This window comes from Abramis brama, assembly GCF_963993115.1.
Source record: "Abramis brama genome assembly, chromosome: 11".
In the NCBI taxonomy this organism is placed as follows: domain Eukaryota; kingdom Metazoa; phylum Chordata; class Actinopteri; order Cypriniformes; family Leuciscidae; genus Abramis; species Abramis brama.
Window position 1 is genome coordinate 31,564,270 of NC_139973.1, and position 21,863 is coordinate 31,586,132.

General features: G+C 38.8%; 1 protein-coding gene across 1 annotated transcript; it reads right to left on the minus strand.

Moving 5' to 3' along the window:
* LOC311091757 (uncharacterized protein) lies at positions 1-18,955 on the minus strand. Its single transcript, XM_084127838.1, has 3 exons — positions 18,861-18,955; positions 772-901; positions 1-347 (listed from the first exon to the last, which is right to left on the minus strand). The coding sequence occupies exons 1-3, from the start codon at positions 18,949-18,951 to the stop codon at positions 128-130; spliced, it is 441 nt and encodes a 146-aa protein (XP_083983964.1). The 5' UTR covers positions 18,952-18,955; the 3' UTR covers positions 1-127.
* Between the last annotated feature and the right edge of the window lie 2,908 nt (positions 18,956-21,863).

A 21,863-nucleotide genomic window follows, 5' to 3' on the forward strand; every position in this document is an offset into this window, starting at 1 on the left:
GCAGCTGCCAGTCTTCAGTTGGTACAGCTGTATCCAGCTGTTAACCACAAGCTAGCACAACCCAGAAAAAAAATTGTCATGGGACGATACTTATTCGCATCATTAAGGCGATAAATCTGACTTTCGGTTAGCGCACACCGGTCGTGCTTCCAGATCCCAATACGGAGCGTGTGTAGCTTGGGCAGAGAACAGAGGTGCTGGCCCTGCCAGGGCCGTGGAGGAAAGGAGCCATGTTTGGATGTTCTCTCCACGCCTCACTGACCTGCGCTCTTGGCATCAGGGCTCCACCGAAGCCTGCCAAAACTCCCGCCACTGGCTTCCACCTCTGCACTGGGGCTAGACTCCGACTGCTGGACAATAGAGAGTAATGTAGCGAGACCACACGCATATGCACAAGCAGCATAAGAAAAAAGCAAAATCAGTTTAACTGTGCAGAAGCCATTTTAAATAACTGCATCTCTTATTTATGTGCCTAATATGGGATTTGAATATCAGACAGGGAGAATAAGGCGAAAGCCCATGAGCTTACTGTCAGCCTCTTGAGACGAGCATCCATGCAGACAGATAGCTTATGTGCTTCTCTTATTTCATTAAAACATCAACAAGCAATTATGACAGTAAATATGATCCTGTTTTACAGGAAGGAGACAATGGCATTAAAACAGCCTTTGATTTGACTGTGGGAGCAGGTCCCATATTCGCACACACTCTCTTTTTCTCACATAAAATCAGAATACCAATAGCCTCCCCACCCCCCCCCACCCCCCGTACCCGCACGCACATCCAGACGCACACACATCCTCTGGATCAGCAGGAGTCCAAATCAAGCTGATTTTCCTCTTTGATTCAGACGTGGAGCACAGCTCAGATTGGATTTCAGAGAGGAGGAGAGGAGAGGACACTGGGAGAGGGAGAGAGAGAGAAATGAAGTGGTGGAGGGGAATGTTTTGCATAATATAACGTGAAAATAAGAAACAGAGAAGTCAGTGCAATAGATCTCTGTCTTAGCAAGCTAGTCTATTGCTCTCTTCACACACACAAAGGATGAAAACAACCCAAAAACTGAGAATTCCTTCACAACCTCACTAATGTTATACTGTGTGTTTGTAATAGGATTAATAATGTTGTAATGATGGACTAGCCTCTTTTGTATATCCATATATATTATGTGTCCAAAACCTTCATTGGCAGTATACGAAGGCTCAAATTACGTTAGGAATACACAATGTGTCAGTACCATATCAGTTAATGGACAAAATTTTAAATAAAAAATGATGATATCCATCAAAATTATATATATATAGTACCAGTCAAAAGTTTGGAAACATTACTATTTTGAATGTTTTTGAAAGAAGTATCTTATGCTCATCAAGCCTGCAGTTTAAAAAAAAAAAAAAAACAGTAATATTATGAAATATTATTACAATTTAAAATAATGGTTCTCTTTTTTAATATATTTTAAAATGTAATTTATTTTTGTGATGCAAAGCTGAATTTTCATCAGCAAGTACTCCAGTCTTTGGTGTCTTATGATCCTTCAGAAATCATTCTAATATGATGATTTGATACTCAGTTATTATCAATGATGGAAACAGTTGTGCTGTTTAATATATTTTTTTGGAATACTTTTTTCAGGATTCATTGATGAGTAAAACGTTAACAGCATTTATTCATAAAAACAGCATTTATTCAAAATAAAAACATTTCTAACAATATAAATCGTTACCATCACCTTTTATCAATTTAACGCATCCTTGTTGAATTAAAGTACTAATTTCTTTAAAAAAAAATAGTTATTGTTCCCAAACTTTTGAATGGTAGTGTATATTGTTACAAAAGATTTCTATTCTAAATAAATACAGTTCTTTTTAACTTTTTATTCATCAAATAATCCTGAAAAAAGTATCTCAGGTTATAAAAAAAATATTAAGCAGCACAACTGTTTCCAACATTGATCATAAATCAGCATATTAGAATGATTTCTGAAGGATCATAAGACACCAAAGACTGGAGTACTTGCTGATGAAAATTCAGCTTTGCATCACAAAAATAAATTACATTTTAAAGTATATTAAAAAAGAGAACCATTATTTTAAATTGTAATAATATTTCATAATATTACTGTTTTTTTTGTTTTTTTTTTGTTTTTTTTTTAACTGCAGGCTTGATGAGCATAAGAGAGTTCTTTCAAAAACATTAAAAATAGTAATGTTTCCAAACTTTTGACTGGTACTATATATATATATATATACTGTATGAAGACTTCAGATGCAAAAGCCTCTAAGTCCATCTAAAGTTTTTGTTTAATATTATATATAGGATTTATATTTATATATATATAGGGTTTCTACCCAAGTACCGGCATTTCTGAATGGGCTGAGGGAGGGATTTAGTAAGTTTGATGTACGTATACTATGTGCGGAGAGCATTCACTCAATATTATTAACTCATTTTTGACAGAGGTGGCTTTTAGAGAATTGTGCATCTGAGGTCTTCATCAAATTAGCATTCAGTATTTGATATATATATATATCAAATACTGAATGCTAATTTGATGTTTTACAATTAGATTACCTTTGCTGCCATTTAACACTTAATAGTTAATATTTAAATCTTTAGCAATTCTCAAAATGAATACCCATACTGTACATTAGAATCTCGTGCTGCCTAAATTTCTTTTTTTTTTATTTAGAGAAAATAGTATTAAATCGTAATACAATATTAAATTATATTTACAGACTCCCTTGTCTGTAATTATTATGTTCACAACTTGTAATAATATTTTAATGAGCTCATGTATTCTTCCTTAAATTATGTTAGCTAACTGCATGAACTGTACATGTCTGACATATGGACATTACTTGGACACTTCTGATCACAGAATACTCTAAATTGTAATGTAGACACTTGCATTTTCTGTAAAGCTGCTTCGAAACAATGTGTATTGTGAAAAGCGTTATACAAATAAACTTGAATTGAAATATAATTTAAATATCCACCATTTATCGGTTTTTGGCCATAACATGAAAATAATAACTGGCTTACTGGTATCAGCCAGAATTTTAATATCAGTGCATTACATCCTATCTAGATGCTTTTAGAGGCAGCATGGATGTATGATTCCACACAGAAATGACAATTGTATTCATTAAATATGTGCTTGATTATGCTTAAATCTGGGTTCCATACCCTGGCATAATACAGATCACAAACACACACATAAACACGTTTACTATCTAAATGGGGACATTCCATAGATGTAATGGTTTTTATACTGTACAAACTGTATATTCTATCCTCTCACACTAACCCTACCCATAAACCTGCATCACACAAAACTTTCTGCATTTTTACATTTTTTTAAAAAAAACTTTAATTACTTTATTTTTATACCAGATTTACACATGAGGACGTCCCTAAAGGGAGGTTTTTGGAGATTTTGTCAGGTTTTGGTCACTCCTGGTAACAAATTTGTCCCCAAAATATAGTTAAGTATAGGTACACACACACACACACACACACACACACACACACACACACATTAACTCTGACATATGTGTGTGTGTGTGTGCGCGCATATGTGTGAAGGTAAGATTCAATACTCACAGTCAGTGCTGGTGATAAAGTGTGTGTTCATTTGCTCAACCAGTGAAGTTGGACTAATGCAACACACCTGCTGTCCCTGCACCATCATTAGCCTCGGTGGCCCAGCGGAAAGGTCAAGGCTAAATTGCGATCTGCAGCCGTTCAGGAGGTGCGTAAACACGCAGTCGTCGCCCTGATCACAACTAATGCACACACTGATGAGTAGGTGGGAGCTACCACCGTGGAGAGATGCATGGTGGGAAAATAATTTCAACGCGGAAATCTCGAGGAGGTGAGACTCGTGAACTTCACATGCAGTCACAACATAATCATCCAAATGATCTATCCCATTCCAGCCCACCTGTGTGGCGCAGAACATTTTACTACGGGTTGAACATGAACCACGACGGCTATGTGTGCGCACGTTTGTTTGTCAGGGAATATTTTACCAGATTATACAGCAAGACACATGCTCACATATAAACATACACACCCACACAAACACTGCCTTAGCGTACCTGCATGCCCGGTGGTAATTAATCGCTGTGGTATTTAGGCCTGTTGGAGTAGACAAATATGACAGAGACAGGGACAATTAGGATCCTTGTTCAAGCTACATTAACTCTCCATGCTATTACAACGCGTTCTGCTTCTCCTCGGCTTGTAAAAAGCAGCGAGGAGATTGTTCCTCATGGGCCATGGCGATATTAATGAAAGAAATGGAAGATTGTGTTTATTGTAGTCATATAATTGCAAATAAATTTCAATTAGCCGGCGTGTCACCCCTGTAAGTGCGCGCTTGTGGGCTAGCGCTGACTAGCAACATATGAATGGGAGAAAACAACAACCAAACTGGGCAGTTTCGACTTTTGTGCAATTTCTTCCCTCCATGAAGTTGGGAGGTGGTGGTGGAGGAGTTCAAGGTCATTCCCGTGAGTTGTACCGTATATTTCTCTTCATTTTTTTTTTTGTGTGCTACTAAATAGATTCAAAATAACTAGCAAAGAATAGAATGTTTTCTATGCCAGCATGTAAAAGAGACAGGAGTAGGGAGGAGGAGGGGTGTGGACGGAATGATGGGGAAAGAAATAGGAAGAAAAAATGAGAGGAGGATAGGGAGATGAGCAGGAAGGTGTTTAGTATTCTTCTCTGATCAGCAGTCGTTGTGTGCTCTTTGCTTCTCTTTTCCTCTAGCTGAAGAGAGGAGAATATTTAAGCAATGTCATCCGACAGGTCAGCCACAACACTGGACAGCGTGACCTTTTGGCCTGTGGTAGAGAATCACTGTCTGCCAGGTCCTAACATCAACAGGATAGAAATAGATCCAGTTCAACATGTTAATTCAGACTTTCTCATGCATCACCTTTGTGATTTTGTGTTAAGGTTAAAAACATTAAAGGATCGTTTTGTAACTTTGATTCATATCATTTCATTATCAGAATGAATACGTGCGTCATTCTACAAAGAAGGTGCCATTTGTGTACAATACTTAAAGCTGGGACCGGGATGGGTCTGGCACAAGTTTCCCAGTTGGGACCTACCTAGCAAGTGCAATCCTGCATGAAATCCACGTGGGCTATTATGGAATCCGTGGACAATCCTATATAGGGCCCATTTTTCAGCCCTTTTCATACCCGTATGGGCGCCACTTACAAATGTTGGCTGGGTAAATATGCATGTGAAAATTGTTTAACTTTTATGGTAACTATTATATATTATATATTTTTTCTAACTGCATCAGATTTTTTTTTTTAAACAATTTTATTTTATGCCTTAATGTCAACCATGATTTTAGCAAACAACTGATAATTTAAACAGCGGATAGAAATGTCAGATTTAAAATCTGTTTCTAAGAAGCACATTGTTTGCAAATTAAAAGGTAAAACCGTCAGTGAAACCGTCAACCCTGTTATAGCTTTTTCACATATCTCAAGTCAAGTCAAGTCACCTTTATTTATATAGCGCTTCATACCATACAGATTGTTTCAAAGCAGCTATAGTCAGTTCAGTTCAGTGTTGATTCAGTTCCATTCTGTAAAGATCATTAATTATTAAATTAATTCATTTAACCCTTAAACGCATACCTTGGGTCTTTAGTGACCCAGGACATCATTTACTACCCTCCTCCTAATTCATTTTTTAAAGTTAGACATCAACCTTCTTAGTATTCCTCAATCAATTCATTATAAACAATATATATATAAAAAAAAAAATACAATTATAAAAGGATGCCTGGTTTTCCATTCATTTTAGTCTCTATAACGACCCAAGGTGTGTAACAGTGTAAGTATATTTTTTTCTGCACAACAATAATTTAATCTTTGATGACTGAATAAATGTAATTCACCTTTATTCCACAAGGTGGCAAGGTCTGATACACAACGATGAAGTGACGTTTCATTCATAGTTACCGCAGGCAGAAAACAAAAGAATAGGAAGTATCATCAGCAAAAATGGGCGATTTACTGCAGAGCAAGTACTGAACGCAGTCAAATATCAGTGTCACTGTCACTTGATGGTGGATCTGATGAAGAAGCTGTCATCGATCAAAATATTGTTTTTGAAGATGTTTAAAATTATGGTTTTGAGAATATGTTTGAGATTGTGAATATGAGCCAGATGCTGAATGTAGTGGGAAATTTGCTCTAAAACATCTGCTCAAACTGAACCCATCCAAGCTCCAAAAGATAACAAAATTTGCTTTATTTTATTCTTCTGTAATTGCTACTCTAATATTAGGAGAGTTTTATATTATTGCGACAGGTAGAAATCCATCCGTGTTAGATACTATATACCCGGGTCGCTAAAGACCCAAATATATAATAATGATTGTCGTAACATTCAAGCATTTAAGGGTTAAAAACAGTTCTGGAAAAAATTATGTCATCGTCCAGCTCAGTTCAGTTCTCATACAACAGCATCAGTGCAGTCAGATCAATAATATTTGTTGAATATTAAGTGTCCCCAACTAAGCAAACCAGAGGCGACAGTGGCAAGGAACCCAAACTCCACCAGGTGACAGAATGGAGAAAAAACTTGGGAGAAATGAGGCTCAGTCGGGAGGTTAGTTCTCCTCTGGCCAACGAATGAACACGGTGTGATTGTGACTCAAGATGCATCACAAGTCAGAATTCAGATCAGGATCGGTAGCATTCAATCCAGTTCCTTTTGCTTGGAGATCAGTTGAGGCCTTATTGCTGAAACTGTCTCATTGAACAGGGTCCTTCTTTAAAACAAGTGACATCTTTACTGCCTTACCAAACAGATGTCACTCGTTCAATGTTCAATGATGCAGTTCAAATTTAAGCAATAAGGCCTCAATTTTATGGTATTTTTGGTCTCATTAAAACAACAAAATATGTAGCAAGGAACAAATAAAAGTCCTAAAAGGTTTGTAACATTAACCACATTTTAAACAAATTAGACTTGTGCTTGTTCACTTTGCACGTGAACACAGGGGTGTGAAACCTCTTATAGTGAAAAAGTAAAAGCTGCTAAATGAACAGACACAAGAAATTGAGCTTGAATGAACTTTTTTCATGAAACAAAGTTCATGTGAACATGATACACCTTCTTCTCTGAAGGCAAACATTTTACAATGCATTTGAGAACTTAAAATTCTGTGTGAACATAAACATTGTGTCACCGCGTTAAAGACAACATATGTTTGCTTTGTGATAGAAAGAATGGAGCATGATTGTGTATTGATGCATTTTATGATTTGAATATTCAGCGGTATTGATGTGACAGTCATTCAAAGCGAGAAAACAATAAGAGAAAAATACATACATACCCCCACCTATATCTACAGTATCAGATTCAAATCATACATATGGCTGAACCCTGACAGACAGACAGATTATAGAGGGCAGACAATCAGAAAGTTATCTGCCTAGAAATATAACAATATTGTGCCAGACAGAATCCCACTCAGACATCATGCAGCATGTCTCCATGAATCCACAATGACATTCGCAAAAGCTGTGATTGAAAATAATCTGTCAAGATGGGCATGTTCTTTGTGATAATTATTATCATTATTGATATTACTATTATTGTTATTCTGTTTCTCCTTTCCTCTGGCAAAGATGATAACCTGTGTAGGCTTGCTGAATTCAAATGATACCACTTGATAGAGAGTCTGTCACGGAGGAGTAAACAAAATGTTGCCTTATTTATTTATTTCTCATATCCAGAGCCGTGAGTGATCAGTTTACGTTCTGCCTCAGATTACAATCAGTTAATAACGGTGATTCTGGCTCGCAAAGGGGATTGTGGGAAATGGCGAAGGGTGGGACGGTGGCCCCTCGATCGTGTAAGACCAGGGGCCACCGGGGATCCGGCTAACAAAACCCCCCGGTGGATAAACCACTGCGGCAACTTTTTGAAAGAAAGGAGTGAGACTGAGCGCGGAAAGACAGGAGAGCACAGGCGTTTCTAAGCAGGCTTTAAGATGGCAGATAAGGGTGTAAGAGAGAGACTGATCTTCTGGCAGGTCAGGAGGGATCCTGCAGCCCGAGCGTCATATCAGCCTAAACCCAGAGCCCTCGCCCCCCCCGCACGCACCCCGCTCGAGGGCCAGCTGGTTGCCGTGGTGAGGAGCCGCGGGGGCTTGCCGGGGGCGATAAGCCAGCGTGAGCCAAGGGAGTCGGGGCAGAGAAAGAGAGCGACAGATTTCACAAAGGAAAAGAAGAGGAGCGTGGAGAGCGAGGAGCAGAGGGAAACGACGAGGGGAGGGTTAGAGAGGATACGCTTGAGTGAATAGGCGTGCATTGTAAATCTTCGCCGTGGCAACCTGCAGCTGTGGAGATGGGTGTGATGTGTGGGTGACAGGGAGAAGAGAGGACGCCTGTACAACGGTAGAGGATTTCTCCTCCAGCGCGCCGCTTATGACAGCTAAGGCGGCGAGAGGAGGCGACTGGTTAGGAGGAATTACAAGAGCTATGCAGCCTGCCATCTTACAAATGAATCCCGTTTAGCCTCGGCATGTAAATAAATAGAGTTCACATGGAGGGAGAGAGAGAGAGAGAGAGATAAAGAGAGAGAAGGAGAAAGAGGGTGACAGAGGCAGGGAAGTGGCAGGAGCAGTAATCAGCTGCAGGAATGTTTATCTGCTGCTAGCGCGCGTGTGTGTGGCTGCTGAAATTATGCAAGCGAGTAACAATGAGCAAATTGAACCCCCACAAAAAGCGGCACAAGGTCAGGCGGAAAGACGAGACATTGGGGTTGAGAGTGGTGGGCGTGAGAGGATAACAGATCATGATAAATTGGCTCACATTTTACAAACCGCTGGCCCTAATGCCCTGCTCCCAGCCAAGACTGCTAGGCTGGAACTTTCCGTACTGTAATACCTCCACTCAGCCATTTGTGATATATGAAAACCAAGCTGTGGCACTAATTGCACAATTACAAAGCGGAAGCCGAGCTGTGGTGAGGCAGGGTGTGCAAACTGGAGGGGGTATGGTGAAACATGCAGGCCCTCCCACTCTTTTTCGTTCTGTTTCTCATTCGTGGTCTCCTTCAAAAAAAACAACAAAAAAAAATGGAAAAGAAGTAGTTCTAGTCCTCGCGCACACTCTCATTGGGTAATTAGGTTCTTTAGTAGAGGCGCCGTTAAATATGGCACTCGCTTATTTCGGTTAGCCCAGGCTTTTCCCCACGAGATCCCAGCTGGACACGGATTCTAACGCACACATTTCCTTCAGAAACACTGCAGGACTGTATAACGTTCCTCACCTGCCTAGTGGCCCAAAAAAACCAGACCAGGTCTTCCTCCCGAGGGGGCGGGAATAAAACGTCAATGTGTAAGTGTGTGTGTGAGTGAGTGTGAGAGAGAAAGAGAAAAAATTTATCTTCTACATCGATGAAAGGACAATTTATTACCGTCTGCTGTGGGAGACAGAATATTTTGCCCCAGTGCTTTGCTGGCCCTGTTGACTGTCTGAATGAGGAATGGGAGCGTATTAGCACCCGGGCTGCTTCTGCACAGTCGCGCCTGGCACAGAACCATCACAGCCCCCAATACCGCCCAGGGTCAGAGGTCAAGAGCGGAGCAGCGTATGAGGCTCGTGGACCGCTGTACGTTGTTTCGTCTCCCGCTGCCGCAGATTGATACATTATTATTAGTGCCTGCTCTTCCACGACTCTCAACAGCCTGAGAGCTGTCCTCAAGAAATTATGAGTGTTTTCAGAAAGGGCTTCTGACAAGGTATAAGACTGAGATAGCAGAAAATATTAAAAGCATTTGTCTTGAGAACATCCTGTAGTGGTACAACAGCAATGACATTTTGTTATTAGGCCTGTTTCACATTGCACTTTCAAGCAGAGTAAGCAAAAACAATGGAATATCCATAACAGCAAGCTGCATTTATTAATCTAAATTTATAAATATATTTACAGTATATTACATGTATTCATAAATGTCTTATATGTTAATATATTATATAAAATAAGTTGTTTCTGGGTTACTTTACATGCTAAATTATTAGCAGGGTTCTCTGGAGAGAATCAAGAATTATTATGAATGAAATGGTATTAATCTATGATCTAATCAATAGAACTCAACCCATAGCTTTAAACTGATTATACTATTCAGTCAGATTTACTGAATAGAAAATACTGTTTGGCGAACTTCAAATGTCCGAATCTCCCGTCCTTTGTGGATGTGCAAGTAGTTTACTTTTGTTGCTTTATAAAAGCCGGTATAACAAAATATTGTGTTAAATCGGTTTGTAGTGCATTTTTAACCTTATTTTCTGCTGAGTTCAGCACTTTATGCACTATTACTCGCACACTGCACGTTTCTGGAACGCACCACCGCTCTACTTGTGGGCAATATGAATATTATAATGTGTTAAAATAGACAACAATATGCATCAAAACCTCTCTCAATCACTGGAAAACCCACTGGCACTGTCAGACCATGTTCTGGCACTCTGGCAGTTCCATAGAATTGAAGAAGTGTTCCAGAAAGCAGAGGATGAAATAGAAGAGTGGTGCAGGCTCAAAGGTTAAGGCTATAATTGTTTTGCCTCTTAGCAGCATTAAGATAATTTTCCTGCAAAACAGATGGTCACAGAAAAAGCCAGCTAGTCTTTTCCAGCCGTTTCCTCGGCTGAGGATGATCCCCAGAGTAATGCTTAATGTCTCCACGTATCTCAGGTGTAATCGGCGAAATGACGTTACTATTTATCTCACGTCTAGTTCAGCAATAGTTACCAACGACTGCTGGCGTGACCTCGGGTGTGTGCACATTAATTTTACCTCAGTGTTTTCTATAGCATCAATTAATAAAAAGTGACGAGGTTTGGAGCAAATGAACAGCCCTTGATAAATGAGGGTCTGGACTTAATTGCTCAGTAAATTAAGAGCTCACAATTGTGACGATGCGGACCAGTTTTAATATTTAAAAAGTCATTAGATGTGGAAATGTCTGGCTTAGTTAAGTATGTAGTCACCCACAAGGACATTAAAGACCACATGAAACAAAGACAGCGTTAAAACATGATCAATGGTACACACACAAACTGCATAGGCCTACATATGATGCTTTCAAATATGCACATACATATATATATACACACACTCTAAAAAATATTTGGTTATTTTTTCTACCCAAATCCTGGGTTGAGCCTTTTGGGTCATTTTGTTTGGGTTATTTTTTCAGTATTTGGGTAGTTTGTGTGTTACCCAGCTCCTGGGTCAGACGTAACAACCCAGTGTTTGGGTAGTTTTCTTGTGTTACCCATATCTTATTTATTATTTATCACTGGCTTTTTGCAACCTCTTCAGGAGAGAGCAGTGCAGCTCCGTCAAAATGGTGCATGTCTTCGGTAAAATACAGGTTTGTGTACGTTTTTGTGCTGCATATCGTTTAATTTTAGGCGAGTAACAAACAGGGGCGTGATGTGAGTCACCAAGTGTTGCATCGATCTTTTCGCGTGATGAAAACGCCTGATGCTCAAAAAGATACAGAATATAAATACGTATGATATTAAAATATGTTCAAAGAACTGTACACTGATTGTTTATGCACAGGTTATGGAGCCTGTCACCGCATATTTCAGCTACGAGTGAAACGCATGGCGGCAGTCTGAAGTTCTCCTGCTGAACATGATACAAGCTCCGGCACGAGATCCAGCACCATTACGGTGGAAACGGGACAACACAGACTGGTCGATTACATTTGAATTACTTATAAATGTTTAATTTTTACTTCTAATATTTGTTAAACGAGCTTATATGTTGTCAATATGTATTAAAAATGATTTAAAATATACTATACTGTGAAATATGATTGAAAATAATGGAATTATTATGCAAGCCAGTGGTTATATCTAGTATTTTTTTTTAAAGTTTAGAGGATTTTAAGTTAATCCGTACATTAATTCATGTATGAAGTAAAAAAACATTAAAAATCTATATTATAGTAAAAATGAATCAAATATACTGGGTTAAAACAACCCATTATGCTGGGTTAAATAAACAACCCAATTTGCTGGGTAGAATTAACCCAACATGTGTTCTGTCCTATATTTACCAAGCCCTTGGGTTAAAAACAACCCAAATTGGGTTGTTTTAACCCAGTGTTTTCTAGAGTGCATGCACATGTGCACAGATGCCATGAGGAATCCAGAGAACAGTGTTAAATACTCCACTCGTCCACAGAGTACACATCTAAATATATTTCATAATTCTATGGATTTGTTGTCACCACATTTGCATGACAACGGTCAGCTAGTAAACCAGCAATTGCCGCTGTGATACAATCTTCGTCATAATGGAGTTGTGATGGAGCTTCATGGTGAGGAGAAATTGAGCAAGTTAAGCCAGCTGAAGCCAGGGACGCTAAGCGTTAAGGATGATGGATCACTTTCAGTAATTCCGCTTTATTATGATTGGGCAAGATCAATATTTTAACAGTTCGGTTACAGGCTTTAGTACAGTACTTAATATGTATTATTCATAACCTTTGTCAGCGCAGGAGGGCAGCGTGTCTCAGACTGAGTGGAGAGAGAGAGAGAGAGAGAGAGAGAGAGAGAGAGAGAGAGAGAGAGAGAGAGAGAGAGAGAGAGAAGATACTTATGATTCTGCCAGTGGACTGAAAGAGCAAAGAGGGATGTAGAATACTATACAGATGGAAAATGTAGAATACTATACAGATGGAAAATGTAACATTCTTCACTACTGAATGTATCTGTTTGGTTTATAAATATGCATAAAAACAAATGTGGCCAAACAAATGGGGTTAAAAAACCTTGCTATTTATGGGATGGCATAAATGTAAAAAAAGTCAGGTTGATACAACTGTCCTGAATTCATAGGGAAAAAGTCTCATTAAAAGACAGTTTTATCATTATTTCTTCAAATAAAAAGAAGCAGTGAGGTATTTTTGTACAAAATATTGTCTGCCATGTGGTGCAACCAATGTGGAGAAATATGCAGGGAAAAAACAGGTAATAATATCACACAAAGGACTCTAATGACTATGTGTCAAGGTCAACAAATCTCTTAAAATATCGGATTATTTCAACTTTTTATGACATGGCAAGGGCAAGGTTAATGTAGGCTGTAAAATGTCATGTGGTTCAACCCTCCAAAAACTGAACCATCATTCAATTGAATCTTTTCTTGTAAAATAATTTAACAAAATAAAAAAGTTTTTTTTTAATTATTATTATTGTACTCTTTTATTAATATTATTATTTTCTTAGTCTTTGAACCTCTTTTTCATTGTCATTGACCATTACGATTTGGTAATACCATGGTATTTCTTTGGTATTTTACAATGACTAAAGAGCTGCCTCGGTTGTTTTTGAGCTGTCTCAGATGACAGAAAGTTTGTATCAGAACAAAACACCTCCAAACTCCCTTGTGAATCATATCGTTATGCCAGCCTCAAGAGTGCACCTCTGGCATTAGCTTCTGCATTATCTTGTAGGGTAGAAGGCTGTTGTTTCCTCAACTGTACATTTCATTTTTATGTTATTTACATCATTCACATCAAAGCTCAGGTGCTTATCTAACACCGTATAGAAGTGGTAAAAAATTGATTTTTTACAGGGATGGGCTGTGTAATTTGATTTCATTTATTTATGTCTGTCTTTGGCACATCCGTAGCCCAGTTGGCGTAATACTGATGTCTGCGAGCTGCTCGTGTATCGGTGACATACTTTCGGAGAGCTCGGAGTGAAACCGCTGGGATTAAACACAACGGCGCATTCATATCTGGTCACGCGCTCAGCTGGGGCGCAGGAAGGTCTGTCACTATCAAAGCTGCCTGGAATCTTCTCCCAGCAAAAAGCCAGGGAAGAGGATTTCTTAGCAAGCTCCTAACCATCTTTTTTGAAAAGCAAATCCTTTGTACCCCTCCCAAAACTCCTGGCCTGGGCTCACCTCCCCCGTATTTAAAGTCCCCGTGTGGAACGAATGGGAGCGAGCCCCGGAAAGTTTGTCGCGGGGAGTGGGTTGCTCTGGCTCTGATTAGATGTGGAGTGGTAATAGGCTCCTCTACGCGCTGCCGCTAACCCTGCTGCTCCCCCGGCAGACACTGCGACTGGAATTAATCAGTCCTTCTGGGAACTTCCCTCAGCCGCTCTCTGCAGGCAAGCCACTCCGGAGTCATTTACCAGCCAATCCTACTGTCAGGCTTCTGTCATTTAGGCCTTTTCATTATGCCTTTAGCCCCCCTCCCTTTCTTTCTCCACCTCCCTACATTAAAGAGAGAACGAGACAGACAGACAGACAGACAGAAATAAATTGGAACGAGTGACAGATTAGCCTAATGTCACACTGTAAAAAATAATTGTTGGTTTAACTTAAAGTTAAGTAAGTAACCTGGTTGCCTTAAATTTTGAGTTCATTGAAATGAACAATTTGAGTTCATTCAAAGAAGGAGATTGGTTTAATCAACATAATCTCAAAATATTATGTTATCTGAACCACATTGATTATCTATGGTGATTTGACAAAAGAAAAAAAGTTGAGATAACAAATCATGAAAATATTTTTATAGACGGATAATATTTTTACTATGCCATTCGAAACGCAGAGAGTGTACTAATCCCAAAAAATACTGGTGCAAATATGAAGGACACTGACTTTTCAGGTGACTGCTCTTTTATTTATTTATATAGACGGTAATTAGGATCGCACGGATCTAATGAATCCTTCGTTCTTATCGGCACCGGGAGCGGCGTTGTCCTAAATGTGACAATAGGTGGGCCAGCTTTGTTCCTCGCTTATGGAACCCCGGAGTCATAACTACCAATTACTGTGGCTCTCCCTCCCCTGGGCATCAGGCTGCTGGATCTGCCCGCTCTGCCACGCTAAGCCCGCTTAAGTGACCTATTTTAGGCTCGCAAGCAGACTAGAGAACACCTCAAAGGTTAGATTATCCTATGATGAAATACAGGGCCTTCTTGCTGCAAATTACCCAGGGAAAGAGAGAAGTATTTCTCCTACCTCGAACCGCAGAGCACGGCCAGCGGCCAAACAGCCCTGCAGCCACCCAGGAATGAGCTGCAAAAATATTCATGAGTAAACAAAAGGAGTGATTTGAAAAATGGCCAGAGGAAAGAACAGATTAATAAGAGAGAGAGAGAAACATGAATAGAGTATTATGAAACTATTCTGTAGCTCCATCTCGTCGAGGTCAGGGGGAGATAGCGGCAAAGCTTCATTAGAAGCTTAGCTTTGCTTCTGTACCACGTTTGCCCCAAACCCAGGGGAGCCAAGGACTGCTAAAGGGGAAGTGGCACTAACTAAGAGGACAGAAGAGAGAATACGTGAGTGAACTGAGCAGGTGATGAATCACGCTGATCTAAACGTTGACTTTTTTTGTTACTAGGTAGTTATGAAGAAGCTTGATTGGTTTTGTTTTATATCGAGTGTCAAATGAACAGTGATCAATAAGAGTGTCCAAGATTAACAGGAAAATTCTGAAAAGTCTTTGAACAGATATTCCAAGTTTTTAGAAATAACTCTTTGCATTCATTGGTTGTTTTCAAATTTCATAATATTGGTTTCATTTGGTTTTGAAAATCTTTGACATCATTCAAGAACAAGTTTAAACTTATCATCAAGTAAACTTATCCATCAAGTAAAAAATAATATTTCCTTAAAGCTTAAATATGTGTACACAACATAATAATTACTTTTAAAATGTCGATATTAATTTATTAAAATTTTAATATATTTAATATATGTGTAGTTACTTGTCATTAGAATGTCTGTTAGGGGAGCATCAAAGTCTACTAATACTCTAATGATTGCTAGTTGACATGTACTGTAGTTGCAAAGTTACTTATAGTTAGTAGAATGTCTAAAGTTGACCATCAAAACAAAGTGATACCTTTTTTCTCATTCAAGAAGCAGTTTCACTCGGTTATACATCACAATAAAAAAGAAAAAAAAAAAGAAAATTCAGTTTCACTTTTTCTATTTCTATTTCTATTTAACTTTTTGGTAACACTTTAGAATACGGTTCCATCATTAATGAATAACTACACAGGAACAAATGAGTAATGCATTATTAACACTCTAGTAACTACTATTAACTAACAAGAAACTCAGATTAATGAATTAGTAAGTAATAGCACTCAGTTGAATGTGGTAGTTCACTATTAGCTAATCAGTAACTACTTTTTTTTTCATACCTTCTAGACTATTTATTTGACATTAAATGCATTATAAGTCACTTTGGAATAAACAGCATTTCAGATGATAAAGAAAACGTGACTTATAGTCCAGAAGAAAAAAAAACGGTAGGCTGTAACAAATTATTTCGAGGACCCCCTGGCTATAGGTCACAGACCACCAAGGGTCCGCGGACCCCACTTTGAGAACCGCTGTCCTAGAGCACTACTAAGGACTACTATTTTCAGGTTCATGATTAATGTGAATAATGCATAATTAATTCATGGTAGCCCACTAGTAATGACTCAAGTATTACCAAATCCTTCTGAAGGAATTACTAATTATTTGGATCAGTATTCTAAAATGAAATAGATTAGGCCACAATAGTTTATTTAAAAAACATTATTTTAATGAAGCTTTTTCTTCATTGTGTTGAAAGGACTGTTGTGTTACCCTAACATTTTTTACTTTATACCCTCCAAAAAATGGCAAAATTAATTTAAAATTAGAAATTAAAACATGCTCAACATGGAAGAAGACCAGACCTGCAACTGTACGCCTTTGGAATGCATTTTAGGACAGGGGTGCTATAGCCTTGGGTTGTGACAGAGTCTGGAATTTATTTCCAAACTCCAGTGATTGATGTAGGATCCATATAATGGTAAAATAAATGGGCCTCAGTGCTAATTTCCCCCTTATAGCATCTGATGAAATATGCCTTACTCGTTTTGAGTGTCTGACATGAAATATTGGTGTGTGGTGGCCAGGGCAGACATGAAGCAGAGCTCTCGGCCACTGTACTGCACAACACAGACAATCCACAGAGACGGAGCCAATTAAGATAAGCCTCCATTCACAGGAAGAGGTTGTTTGACATGCTGTCATGCTAATAGAGACAACCGTCATTACGCTAAGGTATGACACACACCGAGGTACCTGCAGAATGTAGCCCTAATTGGTCAACTGTTCCTATGTAAGTCCTTTGCGCTGCAAAAGGCTCTCAATGTTTGGTCTGGTTCCTCTTTCAGACGTGTCTGTTATGAGCTGTATTAGTCTGCCAGAGGTAATTTCTCTGCTCCTGCTCTTGCCATGGGGTGGATACACTCCAGATTTGACGTGAACAGTTAGGCCTTGCAATAACAAACTGCGGCTTCCTCTGAATAGTGTCAGTCTCTGCACACCTAGATCAGGCTGGATTTAAGTATTAAAAGATTTCAACTTGTCCAAGTGCTCAAGAGAAATATATACTTTAAGTTTGTATAAAACTAGACCGGGGGAAGTGGTGGCATTGTAGTCCTCATAAATAGCATAAAAATGCTATTTTTCAAAGATTTCAAAGGTTTTGAAAGAGAAAAAAAACAAACACTCCCCAAATTTTCAAAGTGACGAACATATACATAAACAGAAGAAAAACAGCTTGTTGTAGTCAATGGTAACACATATCGATAGTCTATACTTTGGACATTCTACTAACTACAAGTAACTTTGCAACTACATGTCAACCACCAGTCATTAGAGTATTAGTAGACTGTCTACTTAAAATCTGCTAACACATTATTTTGATGGTCCTAAACAGACGTTCTATTGACTATAAGTAACTTTTCAGTGTGTCAACTTATTCTACAAACCCTGACCTAACAGTTTACTAATACTCTGAGAGTTAGTTGACATGCAGTTGCAAATTAACGAGAGTTAGTTGTCATGTAGCTGCAAAGTTAATTATATAGTAGAATGTCGAAAGTGGACTATCGAAATAAAGTGTAACCTCAAGAATTCATAAGCTGCTTTTCTTTCCATGTCTCCATCTCATGTAGTTTGGTCAAATTTGCCACAGAATGAAAGCTGTTTGTGAAAAGAACTGCTGAATGTAGAAACGTTTCTTTTGCCCTGATCACAAATCTTTTGTGACCTAATTTAGACATTTTGTTTATAAAAATAAAATGGGAAATTTAGTTACAGTAAATGTTTATCCATTTTTTCCCCTATGAAACTTAAGATTTCCCCCTAATGACACTCATTTCTGCTGTTACAACCAGCTAGTGAAGGTCTTATCTAAACAGACCTAGCATAAAGAGGATTTTGAACATTGTTAAAATAAACATTTTACATATTGTGTGTCCCAATTTGTGCACTATTCAATGCCTTGGTTCTAATTACTTCTAATGTGTTTGAAACAAAGCAATAAATACAAAATCAGCCAAGTCCTTTAGCTATAAGTCACAACCAATTTCTTTGAAAAAAACTTCATGGCAACTGCAGCTACAACCAGACCTGGATCATGTAGTTTTGAAACATTTGTACATTTAAATATGTATATAAATTGAGATTTGTGCTAATTACAATGTAATTACATAGTAATTACTAATTAATAACTGTGGTGATTTTTCAGCTGTTTTAACACTTTAAATGTCTTCTAACCAGTCTAAGCAACACACTGAATAGCCCACGTTATAGATGGAAGAAAAAATAATGTTTTGTGCCATGTGGAGTTTCGTTTTACCATCCACCCTTGTTTCGGTCTATCAATATTTGCCCTCATAAGTCTTTTCAGCAAGTGAGACTATCCAGCTATTTGAAGACCAACAGTTAGTTTGAACTAGACTGTTAGCTCATTGTGCTATCGTACTGTAATTCCTCACCGCAGGAGTTTCTCTTGGCCTGACCCGGGCTGCCACCACAGTCATGGACGTTCACTGTATCCCTGGAAACCTCAAAAAGCCCATCTAGCATGTCACAGCGCAGTCGGGCAGTCGGTACACTGTGCAGGTGAGAGTTGCCCGCTGGAGAGCAGCCAGCACTACAGGACGTGTTTGTTTGGACTCAGCCCGGATTTGGAGCCTGCCAGGAAATGTGCTGTTTCTGGCAGATTTCAGAAAAAGAGAGACAGAGTAAGAGAGTTAGAGCGGGCATGTTTTCAGTGGCTCAGAGAGACTAAATATGGCTGTCAGTGAGCATGCACTACTGAAGAATCACAGAACGTAGGCCAGACTGCAACAAACACCAGCGGCATATCTGCACTCCCTCCAGAGATTAGGAGAAGAGGTGACGTCTTATCGCCCAATCCTGCCACTTTTTTACCGATATCCTATCAAATTTTTGTTGTCGTGCTCATTACCATCATTGTACATATCAATGCACACTGAGCGATTACGGATTTGTGTTTTCAGTAAACATTTTCAGAGATGCAATGCTTGAAAATGCAGGTCACTTATATTCCTTAAATGTATTCTCTGCCGGCTTTGTGATAACCGCGACATTCTTTAACCTCCACACCCCCAATTAGGCGAGCAGGGAAGGAGAGGGATGCGAGGCATATTGCTTTGACCCACATGCCTTACTTAGAGGCACACTCCAGAGAGAGAGATGGTGCAGGAGGATATCACGGAGGGAAAACACTCCTCAAAACAGCCTGAGGCACTCCCAGCCGCTCTATCAATGCAAAACAGACCACTACCTGAGGCTAACAGGACTTTTCACTTTTCAAAAGCCACCCTCTTTCGTGCACCCATCAACCTCACCCCTTTTCTCCGTTTTTTTTATTTATTATTTTTTTACTCTATTTTATTTTATTTTATTTCATAGAGGTACAAGTATTTTGAAAGCACATGGGGTGGAGGGGAGGTGGAGCAAGATAGAAGAAGGGAACAAGAAATTGAAAAAAAAAGAGATGAAAAGCATCTTCAGCATGCCGGAAACATCTGGTTTCATATTCGAAGACTGAAAAGGAAATTGCACAAAGACAAAACTCTTATGTTTTGATTTATTTTATTATTTGAGGGCTGTGCCATGCCAGTCATGCAGTTCAAATCTGAGGCCATAAATACGCCAAACGGAGGGATGTGACAGAAGCATTAGCCTGCTCTCCATACGCTCCCACCCTGATGGATAACGCCGCTAATAACATCTACAACTGCTGCGTTCTGCCCTGAATTATACCACGCTAAGGGGCTTCTGTTAATGTGAATAATGAATTCACACAGTGAGAGAAAGACAGATATAATAAAAAGCAAATATTCTCCATGAGACTATCCCCTGCTTACTTCTGCTACTTGCATTCATCTCCTTTGGTCTCTGAGGTGCACCAGTGATTCTGAGGGAGCTCTGCATTTGTAAGCTGTTGCTGTCAGTAAATAGAGGTCACATGCCAACGGCTAGCTCAAACTCTCTCTGCCTGTGAATCTGCTCACCTGGCATGACCAGGTTGGCGCTGCCATCTGGGTTCCAGACGCTCTCAATCACTACACTGGCAAGGAACGAAAAACCAACAATCTGCAGCTTCCAATTTACTGTGTTACTCTCAGATGAGCTAGATTTACAGAGAGCACAAGATTTTAGTTTTTCACCCAAACTTTTGATTAAAACCTATGAATATCTTTGACTGATATCATCTGTGAAACATGAATGTATCACAAGATTGATAAATTGGAGTCACTAAAGGCATTGTTACGTCTGGGTGGCTTTGGTGGAGTTGAGAGAAGGGGACGGGAAAACACTAAATCCTGCCTGGAGAGAGCAAGCAGACTGTTCCTAACAGATGGAGCGAGGTTAGCCACTGTTTTCTTCTACAGCGGGCTTGATGGACGACTGTCAGGATTTACAGGCGAAGCAGTGCAATAGAGCCCGTGAACATCTGTGTGTGTGTGTGTTTCAGTGACAGTGGTTAATTTAAGAGAGTTACAGGCTCTAAGAACAGCTGATGGACAGTTGTATTCCCCTGGCTGACCACAGTGTGAAGACATAGTGAAGCAGAAAATAAGCCTTCACTTCTTCTCTCTCCACACACGGCTTCTCTAATACACATGACTCATCCATTACAGACCACTAAAGCACAAAGATCAGCTTCCTTTTCCCTTAGTCAACATTACCACCAGATTTCTTGATGTAAAGAAATGCTACAAAATAATTAATTTTATTCTAAGGTGTCATAGTTTCAGTGTAATTATACATTTTAGTAATGAGTAATATTAATTGACTATGTATACTTATTATAGGGTTAGGGTTAGATTAGGGTTTGGTTTAGGGTTAGTTGCATTTAATGTTCAACAAGGAAACTGTAAAATAAAGTGTTTCCAATAATTAGTGTCTGTTTGTTTTATTTGGTTTTATTCATGCTAAACACACATTACAAATAGCTAATTTAGCTAGAATTTGGTCTTGACTTAGTTATATTAAAGTTATATTAAATGTTATTTTTCAAGAAAAGTTAAAGTAAATTTAATTATACGAAAATGTCATGTAGTGTAAAAATATTGTAATTAATATTGGTAAAGGCAGCTAGTAGTAGTATATATATATATATGTGTATATATATATATATATATATATATATATATGAAGAGTTCAGATGCAAAAGCCTCTAAGTGCCATCTGAAATTTTCTTCTAGAATGATCATTTTTATCAAGCTCGTATAAGTTCGATAATTTCACTTAAATGACAATTAATAGGTAATTTTCATTGCCATTTAAGTGAAATTACTGAACTTAAATATACAAGCTGGATAAAAATGATCATTCTAGAAGAAAATTTCAGACGGCATTTAGAGGCTTTTGCATCTGAACTCTTCATATATATTTGTTCTCCAAATCCTGCAGGTTGCAGCACAACAGCCAGCTGCAAATTTGATTGACAGTGGGGGAAACCT

What these genes read in the sequence shown, in the direction of transcription:
- LOC311091757 (XM_084127838.1), bottom strand. Translation starts at nt 18,951, where the DNA reads ATGCTAGATGGGCTTTTTGAGGTTTCCAGGGATACAGTGAACGTCCAT. An exon ending in GGCCAAGAGAAACTCCTGCG is followed by an intron (nt 902 to 18,860) that starts GTGAGGAATTAC and finishes TCCCTCTCCCAG; the next exon opens with TGTCCTCTCCTCTCCTCCTC. An exon ending in GCGTCTGGATGTGCGTGCGG is followed by an intron (nt 348 to 771) that starts GTACGGGGGGTG and finishes ATTGTCCAGCAG; the next exon opens with TCGGAGTCTAGCCCCAGTGC.